General features: G+C 45.5%; 1 protein-coding gene across 1 annotated transcript; it reads left to right on the top strand.

Annotated features, from left to right (window-relative positions):
* The first annotated feature begins 1,820 nt into the window (after window positions 1-1,820).
* LOC131259112 (nose resistant to fluoxetine protein 6) lies at window positions 1,821-15,199 on the top strand. Its single transcript, XM_058260536.1, has 10 exons — window positions 1,821-2,106; window positions 12,409-12,671; window positions 12,743-12,918; window positions 13,011-13,297; window positions 13,539-13,673; window positions 13,741-13,999; window positions 14,078-14,243; window positions 14,313-14,618; window positions 14,681-14,998; window positions 15,074-15,199. Exons 1-10 carry the CDS (start codon window positions 1,821-1,823, stop codon window positions 15,197-15,199), a joined length of 2,322 nt encoding a protein of 773 aa, XP_058116519.1.
* Window positions 15,200-15,817: the final 618 nt, after the last annotated feature.

Here is a 15,817-nt window from a genome sequence, read left to right on the forward strand (position 1 = left end):
CAGCTGAAAATAAAAATTTGAACTCCATTTCCTAGCAAACGCATAGAAAGCATGCAAACAAAAAAATCAATAAAATAAAAACCATTTTTCAAGGGCTATAAAAAACAAAGCTGCCATTTACATCAGCAACACTAAATCATTTGAACAATAGACATTTTTTTTTAAATAAATAAATAAATTATAAATATATGTAACATATAGATCCTTACCACTTTCCTTCTGTTGCATTCAATGAATGTAGTTAACGTATATTTTGAAAATTGCTATCTTTGAACTTTTATTCGCAATGGAAAAAATGCGTATCTCGTTGGCCTTTGTTCTGCTGTATTTCTCGCCATAAATCAATCAAAGTAGATCATTACTTCAACAAATGGCGGCTAAGTGGCACAGGTACTAATCCTACTAGCGGCTGGTGTTGTTCCCCAAAAGTCCTCTCAGCATCCACTGGTGAAGATTCACGCAAACACATTCCACACACCTCTCGCCCGAGCATGATCGACGCCGCGAACGAACGCCCAAACGTGCTGGCTGCGTTCGTGCTCGTGACGAAGTGCGATGGCGCATATGGCGGGGATGTATAGTATATACCCCGTTGGCGAAGTGGCTGGTGGTGCTTATGGGATTACTGCCCGCACGGTGGCTTTGGGCCACTCGCCGTTGTACTTGGCCCGGTACGTGCGATCAGTCTGGTTGCAGTCTTCGGGCGCGCAGGTTGTGCATTCCGGTTAGTGTTTCGGTTCGACTTTCTCGCCTTCCTGCTTCCCTTTCCAAGCGCGCACCGGTCGGATCGTGATCCTGCTGCGAGAAACTGGTCCACGCTTCGGGCCCCACGATCCGTGCGGCAGTGAATTTCCGTCAACAACCATTTTTCCTGGCGTGTGTGGTGGCATTCAGCAGGCCGATCGGAGAATCGGGCTTCTCTTCCTCGAAACCGATTGCGGAAGGAAATGGACGGCACTTTCCACGGCCGATTACGGTTGTGCTGAGTTTTCTCGGGAATGCCCGCGAGTTTCTTCGTCGTCCTCTCTTCCGCGGGGGAAGAGTTATTTCACTTCATTGAAAATCTTTAAACAATTTCCCGCAGTGAAATTTCCCCCCTTTGTTGTGGTCACTTTCCCCTTCGTTCGCGCGAACGATGCTGCTACATAATGTGCTGACTTTAAATGCTCATTAAGCATAAAAGAAAGAAAGAAAGAGAGCGAGGGAGGGAGAGTGTGAAATTCTCCGGTGTTTGTGTTATTTTGGTGTTTATTTTAGTTTCACGCTGCTATTAGTTTGTTAAGTGCTGGCTCAGTTGTTGTTTGCACACCGTTTTCAGAGCAGAAACCATATTTGTGTTTGCCCGCCCGAAGAAGCGCGAAGGTTGTGCAATTTGGTAACAATCTCTTTCACTCTCCACCTCCCGGAGTGCAAAGTCAGTGCCAAGCGGGAATGTGTGTTGGCGCTTTCGATCCGGGCCTGGGCAAACGTAACACTCGTGGAAAAGAGGTGATCACAACGACATTGTCGTCTTACCATTGTGTTGCCGTCGTAATCGAGCCCGAGAGGTGGTGACCGTACATTGCACTGGGGGGTTTTTTTTTTTAAAGTGTCCTGTTTGTTTGAGTGCAGGAGGGGTGGTTGTGTGAAGTGTTGATGTGTGTTTTGAATTGCAAATGATTTTCTAATCAAATTTTATCTCCTAAAGAAGCGTTCCGGATCAATCCATCGTCAGAAAACCCGGGGAGAGTTTCCAGTTGTAAAGTTTACCAAAGTGCTCAAACAAGACGCTTTGCTGAGAACAAAGTGTTACCGGAAAATATTAGCAAAGTTTCCAAAGAATGAAGCGGAACCGGATCTGGTGGGCGTGTGCCACCGTTTTGCTGCTGGGTGTCGCGCAGACGGCCGGTCAGGATGCAAACAGCTCGGACGCGACGCCGGTGGAAAGTGCGACCGAATTTTCCTTCGATCGGTTGATTCTGCTAGAAGAAAAGCTGACCGTGTTCGACATCAAACGCATTGCCAATGGCTGGGGATCGTTACGACCCCGCCTGAGTGGACGTTGCGGCGATCAGATGACGCAGTACCTGCAGGGTCTACAGGACGAGAAGCTGTGGGCGTTAAAGAGTGAGTGTTGCCCATATTTACGCATTTTTCAGGATCGCTCAACCAGTTGCTTATCACTATTGGCACAACGTATAATTTATCTAACTTACGGGACGGGCAAGGGGTTTTATTCGATGTGTGACGGGTTAATCTGATTCATATATTCTAGTTTATGTTGGAATAAGTCTAGTTTTACTTATTTGAAGTTCATAACGATTTAAAAAAAGGGTTTTGCTTTTATTATGAAATATCGATCGTAAAAAAAATAAAAGCTAGTATGGTAGTATGATTTGAACAACAAAAATCATCGAATCTTTCTTCGATAATTGAACTAAGTAGGTAGATAAGATTTACTACTGTATCAAACATATTTTGGACGATACCTCGGACAATACGGTAGACTTTATCAATTTTTGAACTAAATAATTTCTAAATATCTTAACGTCGATTTTTTTAAAAATATTTCTTTACTTTCAAACCAAAGATTTTCGACTTTTTAATTTTGGAAAATGCTATAATTTTTGCCAATCATTTCGGTTTAATTTCTTCGGCACTTAATTTCAATTTCTCGATCTTAGTAATCAAAATGTGTACCTTCATTCTTTTGTTGTAATAGAATATTTTCCCAAACCAATTTGACGTCGAGGATATTCCCGTAAAATATTTGATTTAATTAAAATTGACAATTCGATAGAGTGAAGAATTAAAAACCACACCGGTTCATATGAATGAGACGTTTAGTATACCATTATCTGGACAGACTTGTGTATCAACCGGATGTACTTAAGGAAGGACACGTTTCCGTACCGAAACAGATCGATTAAATCGTAGGCCTATCAGGAACCGACATCGTTATGTTTTACCACAAAACAAAAAAGAAAACCACTCCATTTGTAACGCGTGTAATGACGCGCATCGGACTACTGTTTCCCGCGAGGGGCTAAAGTGTCTAGCGTTTTACTTCGTTCGCTTGTAATGCGCGTGCTCGATGCACCATTTAAGCACATTTTTCTTTTCTTATTTAACTGTGTTACTGCTGCACTTTTCGGTCACCATCGAGCAGGCGTTAGTGGCGTGGCCATCGCGTGGTGGTGGCGTTTGGATGGCATAATGTCATAATGGTGCGGCATGTGTAGTAACAAATCGGGCAACAATCGCTCGAAACCCACCCGAAGCACGTGGTAGGCCCGTTCGCCCGATGCATCTTTTCGGTGAGAGGTAGGATATTACAAGCGGGCCCGATCCGGCGAGCCGAAACGAAGAAAATGCCATTCGCGCAACGGATTGAGGATCAAATGTTGTCTTTCACCGGGTTTCACTCTCTTTCCGTGTTTTTCCCGCCAGCCGAAGTGTGCGAAGGTGAGAAAAGAAACAACTTACAACCGAAATGGAAACATACAGTAAAACCATTTTAAAGAAAAAAGGAAAAAGCACAACACCAACACACGAACGTCCGAGCAGAGCGCCCGGGGAGGGTAAATATGGCGGTATGAAGCAATGGAGCACTGTTCTCTCCCTGGCGGCGATGGCGAAAGCTTACATAATTTTCGTGAACGTACCACATTTCCAATCGGAATCGGGCGGTTTCGTTCGGCAGTGGGTTTTTTCTCCTCTTCTGCTGCTGCTTCCCTCGTGAAGCGTTTCGTTTCTTTTCTGTCTTCATTTTTTTGCGATGCTGCAGGCCGCTCCGTATCTGCTGGCAATACTTTACCGAGCCCTTAGGCGAAAGATACGCCACTGCATGTCGATCGATTAGGGTCGCCGAATGGATTTGATGGTGCTGTCGCACTTCTGGGCCACTAACTCCCGGCATAGCTAATACCTTTGACCCAGTGATCTTTGCCTGTGGGGTTTGTGGGACTTTTTTTTAATGCTGGGGACAATACTACTGTTTTTCTTTCTCGTTCGAGCTGCATCACGTGGTCAGGTGAGCTTTTTGATGCAGGATTGACCAATCGAAGTGGACACGTGTTACGCCAGCTTATCTAAGCGCTGATGGAAATAAGGAAAGTTGCTGATTTACTTCAGCTCGTTCTTGTGGAGCTTGTAGGTGATGTAATAAAAAGGATCAATCGAAAGGAAAGATTTCTTTTTTGTGTAGCGAAATCATTAAGATAAATGAACACTGAACCGACTGCATGTTGGAGTGAAACGAATGGTTATTAGCATAAAACAATCCCCGTTTCCAACCGAGCGTTGCGTTGGATTGTTTACGGAAATGCAGCAGCAATTTTATGAAACGACAGATGGGATTTCAACATCGCCTCGCAAGATACTAGCTATCTGCAATCACTTGCGCTGGCCCGATCCTCGTTATTTATTTTCCATCTGTTTGCCCGAGCTATTACTACCAATCTGCGTATATCGACACAGACAACAAAAAAAAAAAACAACCGGCGATTTGCGGCGGGAAAATCAACAGGTATGGTTCGATATGGAGGTTCTTACCACCCAAGACTACCACCACCACCTCCAACAACAACACCATCATCGTCAACCAACGTTCGCTTTTAGCATGAGATTTGCTCGTTGGTCAATAATCTCCGCCAGATCCGTTACGTAAAGTGGACTGCGGGAGTGTATTGGGCCATGGGACACGATTATGTATCCAAATGAGGTCTAGCGCATGCACCGGAGAGCTTTGGCAATCTCTGTTGCGCACTATATTGCGTTCTTCGGGAACGGCGTGTTTGAACCACGTGTTGCAGTTGAGCCAAAGCAACGCACACACACCCGACGCTCAGCTAAGTGATGACGATTTTCAGGACTGGCCGATTCGAGTGGAAGCTGAAGTGTTTGCTCTGGCGGTGGACGGATGTGCGTGGGAATAATTCTGATGTCAGCCGGGGTGGGGCTCGTCGAGGTGAAAACCGAAATGTCATGGCCGGGGATGCCGACGTGGGAAAAGAAAAACCAACAATCAAATTTTAAAATTCTTCCGACGGTGAGAGGGGGAAGACAAAGCTAATTGACGGAACGGTTGTTTGACAAACACAATCCAAATCCGGGATATCACTCATTGCGAATCATGCCCATAGAGTCATGGAATAAATATGCAATCGGAAAACAAAATTTGTCTGACCTATATGTATATTGTTGAGATACTATTTTTCCTTAGAGGAGTTTGTTCGTAGCTTGCATTATGATTAACTGAAAAAAGATGTTTTTTCTAATTTAGCCACGCGTATCCAAGTTCTCTACGAGCTGGAAAGGAGCTTGATCGACCACGACTCTTTCTTGGAAATACCGACAGACGAAACAAAAAGATGAATGGACAAATGAAAACAATAATAACGAAATCACAACAAACATTCAAGCAAACTGTTCACACCAGAAGAGTAAACGAATAAATGATCTTATTCTATTTCAAAATAGAAACATAAATAAGAACCGATCACGTTTCGATTACATTATAAATCGAATGATCAGCTGGTCAACGATCAACATGTTTGTGCAAAAATTTAACCATATTACGTACAAATGCACTGTGGGTCGTCTTTGTTTGCGCATGTTTGTTGAACAGACATATGAACAGTTTTAAATAGAAGTTAGTTTCTATTCTGGTTAATTTGGATTAGCTATAGACAATATCTACATGTTTTTTTTATACTAAACTGATTAAGCAGAATGAGGAATCTGGTTTATAAAAAGATTCCGTTTCTTTTTAGCGAAACAACTAACGGATTCATGAATTTCAAATAAACCTTGATCGGTTTCGATCTGTTTTAAACCTAAAGAATAGTGGACTTTTCTTTATTTATCAGAAGTATTTAGCATTCTGTTATCCTTTTGGGCGGTCTGGCAGCATTAAGAACCGCTTTTTTGAAGGACATCGTTGTCGACGAGATACTGCTTTGCGGTGTTTCGGTGATTAACCTTCGGCCGATGAATACTATTAATTCAATTTCACTTTTTGTACCGTGCGGTTACTTTAAATATTTCTAAAATGCTGCGAGCTGAGTCGAATGCGTTGGAATAAAAATCGAATCGAACCACCCGAGAGGGAATATCGGAAGCGTTGGTAAAAATCTTATTCTCTGCTGTGATTTTCCCCCTTAAAGGAATACTAACGTATTCCATCTTTTGTCGTGGAAGAAACCAATATTTATTTCCCTCCCGGGTGGTTCGATTCCGCGTGTGCACAAAGAGCCGCCATCAATGGCGTTCCCTTCCGCAGGCAGGCAAACCGTGAAAATGTTTCGCCACCACCTCCCATCCTTCCAGCCGCACCGTTAAGCCGCCAGCAGCAGTCATTCAGCAAACGGATTCATAATTTCGCTCACCGCTGACTCAATCGAGGAGCTCGACGGTCGGCGCGCGTAATAGCAAATGCGTAACAGATCCTCCTCCTCCCCTTGTTCGATTTCTTCACCGGTTATATGGTCTCCGCTTGACTGGGCCCCCACCGTATGGCTCCACGTTTGGTCCTCCTCTCCGCCTTTCTCCAACCCTGCGAGCTACCATCTCCATCACCAGCTGCACACCGGCCGTTACAAAGCCAAAGCTCTCGGTTACGTCACAACCAAATATGAAAAGTGAAAACGAAAGTACCGAAGGAGAGTGCGTTCGGTGTATGTGGCGGTTCAGAAACAGCTGGCCTCCCGGGTAACCCTTGAATGACGGCGGTTCAAAGGCTCCCAAAGCGAGCGGTGCGTGCCAGGATGGGCAAGGAGTAGTTCACCGACTGTCCACCGTTTGTGACAGTGAAACACAAACAAACAATGCATAATATCTTCGAGCTAGCATGAAGCTTCCTTTCCGACCGTGGTACGAACACATCTACATACAGGCACATATTTATATCGAGGATTGACCGCTTTGGTCATGGAAACCTGTTTGTTCGTCAGTTGGTAGACTTCCAGTTTCCCATTTCTTCATCTTCTAGGGCCGACCGTATCGTTTTTTTACCACTTTCGAATGTCCCCGCACGGGGCAAGTGATGCAACCTTGCCTGGTTTCAGCGCCATCGTTGCGATGTCATCTTTGTCAACGTTGGACGAAACTAGGTAACACCCCCGTGTCAAGAGCTGGGGCACCATTATCACCACGCGACACCGGACAGGCTTTTCCTTCTTTCGGATACGACAAAACAAGGTCACCGGTAGAGAAAACGAGTTAAAATAAATAAACGAATTAAGTTGCCTTCGTGACATGTTACATCTATTTTACATGATGTTCATTACGAAAATAAAATACCAGTGAGCAGTCATTAGTGAGCGTAGAACTGTTAGATCTACAAAAAGTGCAATCAACAGCAAAAGGGAACCAGGTCACACCGGGGCCCTTGTGGTCGGTTATGAAAATCGGCGGGTTCCTCGCTTACTACACCGGGCGTTGATGTCTTTCGTGTTTTTCGGCCTTCCGCAAACGACCTTCGTCCCTTTTTCGTTTTTGCTTTCTTTCTGCTGTGGAATCCACTGAGCACTGTTCATCGCACTATCTGCTTGGTGTAGTAACGTTTCGCACGAAACCAATCATCGCCCGAGCGCATTACACATCGGCCCGCGTTGCGTGCCTTACGTAGTATGAAGTTCTTTTTCCACGCGATTTTCTAGGAGCGCTAAATGTCGTCTCGCGTGGTTTCGGGGCGGTTTGGCACGCGAGCAATCTTTGTTTTTTTTACCAGTTTTCCACGCACACAAATGGCGTGGAATCGACTCGCCAAACGGGGGACGAAGGAAAGGAGTGATATAAATGTTGGGCGAGTTTTTGATTGCAATCCGAGGGGATGGAGAGGGGCGCCGCGTGCAGTCAAAATTTGGGTCATTGTTTTAAGGCAGTGTCTTGGAAGATGCTTGCGTTGCGTACGCACGGCCGATTACACTCTCACCCGTGTGTTATGAGATACGCTCATCTCGGGTGGTTACGGTAGCAAAAAAAAAAGATGCGAAGTAAATTTGACGCCGAGGGTTCGTTCAGTTGAATTTTACGACCCATCGCACGCGCCAGAGAGGGCTCACATTGACCTCAAAACGCTCGTTTGAGGGAAAATTCAGGTTAAGGCGGAACAAAACTTATATGCTTTGTGATAGGTCAATTATTATTGCATCATTAATTTGTGATATCTTTGCTTTACTCCAAAACGTTTCCAACGCATCTGATTTCTTATTTGAGGAAAGCTGTCGTGCGCGAGTTTTATTGATGCTCTTTTTTAATATGAGTTAGTACAAAATACCTTATTTATAAACAGTGATTTATGGTTTTTATACACAATTTGAATTTATTATTTTATAATTTTTGATCATTTTAATCATTTTAATAGCGAAATCAGCTCAACTTATAGAATACCCTCACTATATACGTAGAAAAAAACATTTAACTAGTATTTAACTAAAATGAGGATTCAAACATAGAGAATTCTCTCGAGTTTTAGATTTTGATTCAACAATACAACATCAACGCAATGTTGTAATCAGAAGATAATTTGAAAAATATACCTTTCATTTTATCTATAAATTTACTTTACATGAAAATCAAATATAACTAGAGCAACAAAAATATGATACTGCTAGGATTTAAAAAAAATCTCATGATTCACATAAAATGGTTGCAATTTCTCTGTTGGCTTATGACATGACAAACGCATAACATGAGAGATGGAGTTAGTTTTCGAGCAAACAGACGGCGTGACATGAGATCTCCAGTCTGATAGAAACTAACGACCGCCATGGCCCTGGGGAGAAATTTGGACAATTAAAGTGTCTGCGCGAGTGTCCATTGCAAAACCGTCGACCGAGCAAAACTCCGGTGATTCACGCCCGAATACACGAGCACCAATTGCCCGCCCGCGTTCGCGCCTTTCCCGGCGGGGGTTTTCCGCTCCACCTTTTGCCCAACCGAATGGCCATGAATTTTTCATCACCATCACAATTTTGTTGGCTGACCTCCTTTAGCAGCCATCCCTACGGGGCGAGGCTGGCCGAGGTGGCCGGGAGCGACCACGAGCCCGTGCCAGCGGTTTCGTAAATCATCCGTCGAGCACACACACACACACGCGGCTCAAGACGTTGCGCGTGCGTTAACGATTCAAAATTCGGCGTCCGGCGTCAAACGGTGACAAAGGCGCACGAAACACAAAAAACGTACCTTTTTTGGACGGTCAACTGAATACCGATCATCAGCCTGGACGGATCGATAGTCAATGAACGGGCCATGTGTATGTGAGGTAAGTTTGACTTTGACACTTATGACACCGACACCGAGTCGTTACCGTGCTTTCCACGTACATCCGAACGGAACTTGGTTTTTTTTCAACCCCCTAGTTTCGCTTTCCCTTTCCCGGGGAGGTTTTCAATGTCAACCAAAATGCCTTCATGTCCTTCCGTTCGGCGTTCCCACTCACCGCGTATCGTTACAACACGAACAAGTTCGGTACGTTTGCATCACCGGGGGGGACCATCTGGTTGACTTTCCGTGCACTAACCTGGGTTTCTCACCCAGGACACCCTTTTGCATCCGATGCATTTCATACGCAGCGGGCTCCATTAAATCGTCGTCCTTCACGTTCATCCGCCAGGGCCTTTCTCAGTGTGCGTGCGTGCAGCTCACCTTTGTCGAGTGGACATTAAAATTCGCAAAAGGAAAGATAAAACCCCGAGTCACCATTGTAAGGGCAGTGCTAAAACTTTCGAAAGTCCCTCGGCTCGACCGATTACCGATGCATTGCAGTTTCGGTCCTGTGTGTTGCATTTATATTGTGCGGTTTCGTTTATACGTTTTCGCATTCCCCTTTCCCTTACCCTGCGGTCACTTGGCGGGTGATGCTGTGTGCGTTTATTACATAAAGTGAAGAGAGAGAGAGGGAGAGACAACAGAAAAGGTAAAGGTGTCCGAAAGGCTGGAGGAACGCTCATTATCGTCCGTGGGGACCTCGGAATGTTCGTTCGCTGCTAGCTCGCACCCTGAAGGCTGGAAGCAGTAAGGAAGAAGTTTGACGCGGGCGTCTATTATTATCTCGTGTGTCCACTAACGTACGAGGGTCCAATCGTTTAATTGCATGGACACACGAGCGCGTGCCTGCTACTATCTAGTCTAGGTTAGTCCGAGCCCGAAGGGGTCGCTGGAAACCACACGAATGCGCGAGAGATCTAATAAGTCACCTCCATCAACAGCCGCTGGACGGGGCCTTTAAAAACCAACCCGAGCATCGAAATGGGTCAGTAGTGGTCGCGTAACAGTACCACCATCACCACACACCACCTACAGCCAAGCATCTGTTTTGCATTTTAGTGCAACGCTTGGCAAACTGTCCCGTCGATGGCTTTGAGGAGATTCGCTTTCCTAATAGAAAGCGAAATGAAACGGTGTGGAAAAAAGGCGAAAATCGGCACGCAACAAACCGAGGGGGAAAACCCCCGTAGTTTTGTTTGTTGTTGTTTCTACCAACGATGTCCCGAGTCTCGAGACGGTGGAGCAAGATATCTAACGGGGCCAAAATGGGGGCGAATGACTTGCAGCTGCCGATTATGCCATCGGAGGCACGAGCCGCCAAAACAGGATCTCTCAGGTGGGTTTTTGGTCAACCACCCGGTGGCCGACGAATCACGGTCCAGTGATCAGCGTTTGTGCCACTTAGTCGTACGAATTACGTCAGGACGGCGTCTCCTATCGCCTGAGTCCCGGTTGGAGCTTGGACGTGTGTTGCAGAATAATTCCTGCGGTTTTCGTATGGGCAATAACTAGTTGGCAGAAGCGAAAGAGTAGTCCTGGTACACAAAACCCCAGAATTGCAGGAGCAAAGAACGGCTGCACACCCGGACAAGGTCCCGGATCACCATCACCATATCGTAATGGAACTGAAGACCAGCGGTAGGATTGTACATGAAACTTGCTCCCAGAAAGTGAATGGATTTAAAATAAGGCCAATCGGTTCGGTAACATTGAACGCAACGACAACGGCCGGTCGGTTCTTCGGGAAGGTTCCCAACGGATCCGCCAAAGGTGGTGTACATCTTTGACTGTTTCGCAAAACGTAATGATTGAAGCTCTCGAACGCCTTCATCTTGAGAAGGAGAAAATCAACCGAAAGCGGTTTACTTCCGCCTAGAGAAAACCGGCTCACCTTCCTCGCTGGGTTGTTCATTGACTTGCTAACTTTTTCGAGGGGGAAAAGATAAACCTACAAAGATTGTCGACGACGATTTCCTAAACCATATCGCAACGGATGGAGTAGGAAGCAGCGCTAAGGCGATGAGTGAATTGCTGAAAATAGAAAATGAAAAATTGTTAGACTATGTCTGAATATTGGCGCCTAACGTCGAACGTAGGAGTATTCCGATAGAATACGCTTCTCAGATAACTGTTCTTTGACAAAAAACCAGAAACATTCGCGTATCCTTACGTGTATCGTGTGGACGTGTGTGCCAAATGTCTTTGGAAATTTAAAAAAAGATTCAAGATTAAATAAGATAGTTTGACCTTGGCGATTTGCATACCAAGTCCAGACGTGGTCGATGGAATTTTTGTTGCTTTGTTTCATTCTGTTTCATTGACATTCCATTAACATTGACTCAGAACCATCTGGAAGCTTATTTGCAAGGAAATCAATATCTCTCTCGGCCTTGGGATAAGGTTTGAAAGACAAATATTCTGTTATAACATTTTTATTTTAAGCCTAGGTTTAGTTAACTTCAAGACTGTGTGTTATACGATTAAGAACTCTCTTATGTTGATCAAGCAAGCGTGTCAGACGTTAGAGTTAGCAGAGAGCACTTGACATCGGGATTCACCACTCGCAGCGGATCGCGATAGTTGTACGAATAAAAACAATGATCTAACGGCCAACACCCTCACCTCGCGTTGATGAGTCAGGGTCATTCAGGGGGCATAGTTTAAGGTTGCAGCTGGTAGTCCGAGCCAACCGCTTTGAATATTCCTGTCTTGCTTGGATGATTGATTTATGTCGCAGAATAATTTACGATAAATTCGCCCCGCCAAGGTATCGTTGGATCATTTATTATGTGACAATGATACTTTCTTCTTTCCGCTGCGGTGGAGATTTTATTGCGTTATAAATTAGGAAAATAATGGAAAAGGATAGTAAAAAGGTAAAGACTGTAGAAGAGTTTTTGCTGTGTATAATGTTTAATATTAAATATGCAATTTGACGTAGACGCCAGTACAACGAGGAAAGCGCCTGTGAGGTATGCAATAGACTGAGCATGTGACGATTCAATGTTCAATGTTTCTTGAACGATGGTTTAAAAACATTTTCTCGTTCTAATGATGTCTATATTTTCAAATCCACTATCTCGAAGTATACATTCGATGCTGGTTGCATTTTTTAAATATCTGCTAATAGTAGTACTTTTCGTTTCCTTTCAGTGGACGACTCATCCGGCAAGTACAACAAAGGATTCTTCTGGGGAAACAACTACTGGACCGGTTCGAGGGATCAGTGTTCGTATATTCACCAGAATGACAGTGGCATTGAGCCAGCGCCAAAGAAGAAGGGAAGAAACACCGACATAACGTACATCAATGGTAACTTCCTCGGTTCGTCCGAAATGGAGCATGAAAATCCACCCTTCCTGCCCGGGTTCTATATGGCAAAGATACTGATCAACGGTACCGAATCATTCAATGCGGTAATGTCAAAAGAAATTTACATTTCAATGAGTGGATTCATTTAATAATTGGTTCTATTGCTCTTCTTCAGATTCGAACTGTCGTCGTGGGATTGTGCCTTCCAAGCGCTTGCAGTATAGCGGACGTGGAAACGCTGCTGAAATTGGACATCAGCCTGCGACATGTGTCGCAGGAGCTTGTCGGCGTGCGATCGCCCACGCTGAACAACTTCTCCCTTTGGGATGACTTTACCTTCCGGATTCTATTGTAATATTTATACCTTTATTCTCCACGCTTTTTACAGAATTACACAGTTTGATCTCATTACCCTCCTCTTGTGTGTCTTCTAACTTTTACAGCGTCTTCTCGGTGATTGTGGTCATTCTGCTGATCGGTGGCACCGGGTACGATCTGATCCTACGTCGTCGCTATAAGGCACAAATGCGCATCAAGAGCTACTGCAAGGAGCTGACATCGGACATGTCGACTGGACTGGGCTGCACGACGTACGACCTGACGCGGCGCGAACCGGAAGAGAACGGCAAAGGTAACTGCACCGTAATCCGCGTACCGACGGGCGTTAACAATAACAACTCCGACGAGAACCTCGCCGTGGAGCTGACCGCAACGGAGGAAGCCAAGTTGAGTAAGTTCCGCCGGGCTTTCGGAGCAGTGGTCGTATGGGGGAGTTCTCCGCTCGAGTCGGCACGATCTTCCGATCTTCCGATGTTGTATAGGCACACACTAACCGGTACTCTTGGAAACGAAAAGCTTTGAAGCATCAATCCTGACACAGTTCGAATTCATGCCTATATTGGAAAGCGAAGAATAGAAGAATTCTTTATGTCCCTTCACTTCCACTTAATTGCTCTTCTGTTTCGTTCCAGGTTTGTGGGCCGAACTCCTCCTATCGTTCTCGGTGGTGACCAACTTTAAGGCAATTTGCGATAAAAACGTTGGCAACGATACCATCCCATCCATCCATGGACTGCGGGCTATTTCGATGGCCTGGGTTATTCTAGGTATGATGGATGAACTCCCTAAACCTGAAACATAGTCTAATATTTCCCTTTTTCAATGTTCACACAGGCCACACGATGATCGTCGTGTTCAAGTACTCGGACAACATGGAGCTGCGCAAGGTGGTCGAGAAGGAGTTCCTGTTCCAGATAGTGCTGAACGGTGCGTACAGCGTTGACACGTTCTTCTTCATCAGCGGGTTCCTGGTGTCGTTTATCTACTTCCGCACGAACGCCAAGGGCAATCTGGAGAAGTTAACCAAGGGTGTCAATGAGTTAACTGCTGGCACGTTCCACTTCTTCGGCCTGGTTGGGTATCGCTTCGTAAGGTAAGGATCTTTGGTAGCTCCTCTTGAATGTTGATCTGCTATAAGGATCTTCTAATGGCGTTTTTTCTTGTTCCTTAGACTTACTGCTCCCTATTTGTACGTGCTCGGCATGGTGGAGGTGGTTATGCGCTATTTGGAGCAAAACTCAGTCTTCGAGCCACCGACCCAGGATCATGTCAACTGTCCCAAATACTGGTGGCGCAATATCCTGTACATCAACACGCTCTTCCCAGTCGAACAGATGGTGAGTTGAACATTCCGGCATCCAGTACAAACATGGATCTTTAATATCTTCTTCTTCTGTTCCGCACAGTGCATGCTATGGAGCTGGTACCTGGCCGATGACACGCAGTTCTACATCATCGGTGCTTTGATCCTCATCATCGCCGTGCGACACTTTAAGTTTGCCGCGACCATGATGTCGGTGTTCATGGTGTCCGCCTGGGCTACAACGGCCTACATTGCCTTCTCCAACAACCACATGCCCGACGCCGACGATCCGTTCGCGCTATTCGACAAGATCTACGACAAACCGTGGACCCGCCTTGGTCCCTACCTGGTGGGCATGAGCGTCGGCTGGATTTTGTTCAAGACCAACTCCAAAATTAAGATGTCTTTGGTAAGTGAGGTGCTTTGTGCAAGGCTTATGGCGATTGCCTTTTACAACTTTTTCCTCCATAGCTTACCATTATCTCCGGCTGGGTGACCTCCACAATGATGATGCTATACCTGCTGTTTGGCCTCTACAACACCACACTCACACAAACTGCCGCCGCAGCATACAGCTCTCTTAGCCACACCGGATGGGCCATCGGGTGCGGCTGGGTCATCGTGGCCTGTTCGTCCGGATACGGTGGATGGGTCAACAAGCTGCTGTCCGCCCCCATCCTGTACCCATTCTCCCGCGTCACCTACTGCGCGTACCTGGTGCATCCGATCATCAACCGAATATTCGCGCTGGAGTCCGACACACCCATTCACATGACTCCAAACGCTCTGGTACGTACTCTTATCGCACTTGGACATCCTGTTATGTGTTTGGCTTACACCTTTATTTACCTTACTCCTTTGCAGACCACCGTCTACCTCGGGCAGGTCGTGTCGTCCTACGTGCTTGCATTTATCATCTCACTGTCGTTCGAGGCGCCCGTCGTTACGATGCTTAAAATACTGTCGCCAAATCGGAAGAAACGTATCTGAACGACGCAACCAAACCACAAGCCCTGCTGGGTGGCGTACGACAGTTGAAACCCTTCAGCATCATCAACTCTATAAACCTGCAGCTTTGTATTCTTGCGCTTTCTGGCGACGGGGAAACCCTTTCACAGTCACAAACTCATTGACTCGGTAATGCTGACGAAAGAATTTTCCCCGCTCCCAACGCATGCGTGTCTGTGTGTGTGTGTATGTGTGTATGTGCTTGGTGTGTCCACAGGGAAACAGCGCTTCCACTCTCCCCTGCCCAACCGACTTCCGGCCCAGGGGCGTACAATAGTTGCCACACATGCAGGATTTTTCAGCAGCAGTATGAACTTACTTATCGTAACTAAACACAAAAAACAAGGGTGATTTCTTTTCGCATGCCAATGGCCTGGCATGGTTGATAGTTAGACTAGACATGTAAGCTATATAGATACCGTACGGAAACTGTGCTCAGTAAGTTTTTTCTACAGTAACCTTGACTGATCGTGAACGAGATACGATGTGTATAATGTAAATATATTTGGGTGTGAAAACAATATTTAACTACAATGCGTTTCCTGTACGTGATTCTTATTTGGTATGTTATTGATGACACAAGTTTACTGGTTGTTAATT

Source organism: Anopheles coustani, chromosome 3 (genome assembly GCF_943734705.1).
Source record: "Anopheles coustani chromosome 3, idAnoCousDA_361_x.2, whole genome shotgun sequence".
NCBI classification, from domain to species: domain Eukaryota; kingdom Metazoa; phylum Arthropoda; class Insecta; order Diptera; family Culicidae; genus Anopheles; species Anopheles coustani.

What these genes read in the sequence shown, in the direction of transcription:
- LOC131259112 (XM_058260536.1), top strand. Translation starts at nt 1,821, where the DNA reads ATGAAGCGGAACCGGATCTGGTGGGCGTGTGCCACCGTTTTGCTGCTG. An exon ending in GAAGCTGTGGGCGTTAAAGA is followed by an intron (nt 2,107 to 12,408) that starts GTGAGTGTTGCC and finishes GTTTCCTTTCAG; the next exon opens with TGGACGACTCATCCGGCAAG. An exon ending in GTACCGAATCATTCAATGCG is followed by an intron (nt 12,672 to 12,742) that starts GTAATGTCAAAA and finishes GCTCTTCTTCAG; the next exon opens with ATTCGAACTGTCGTCGTGGG.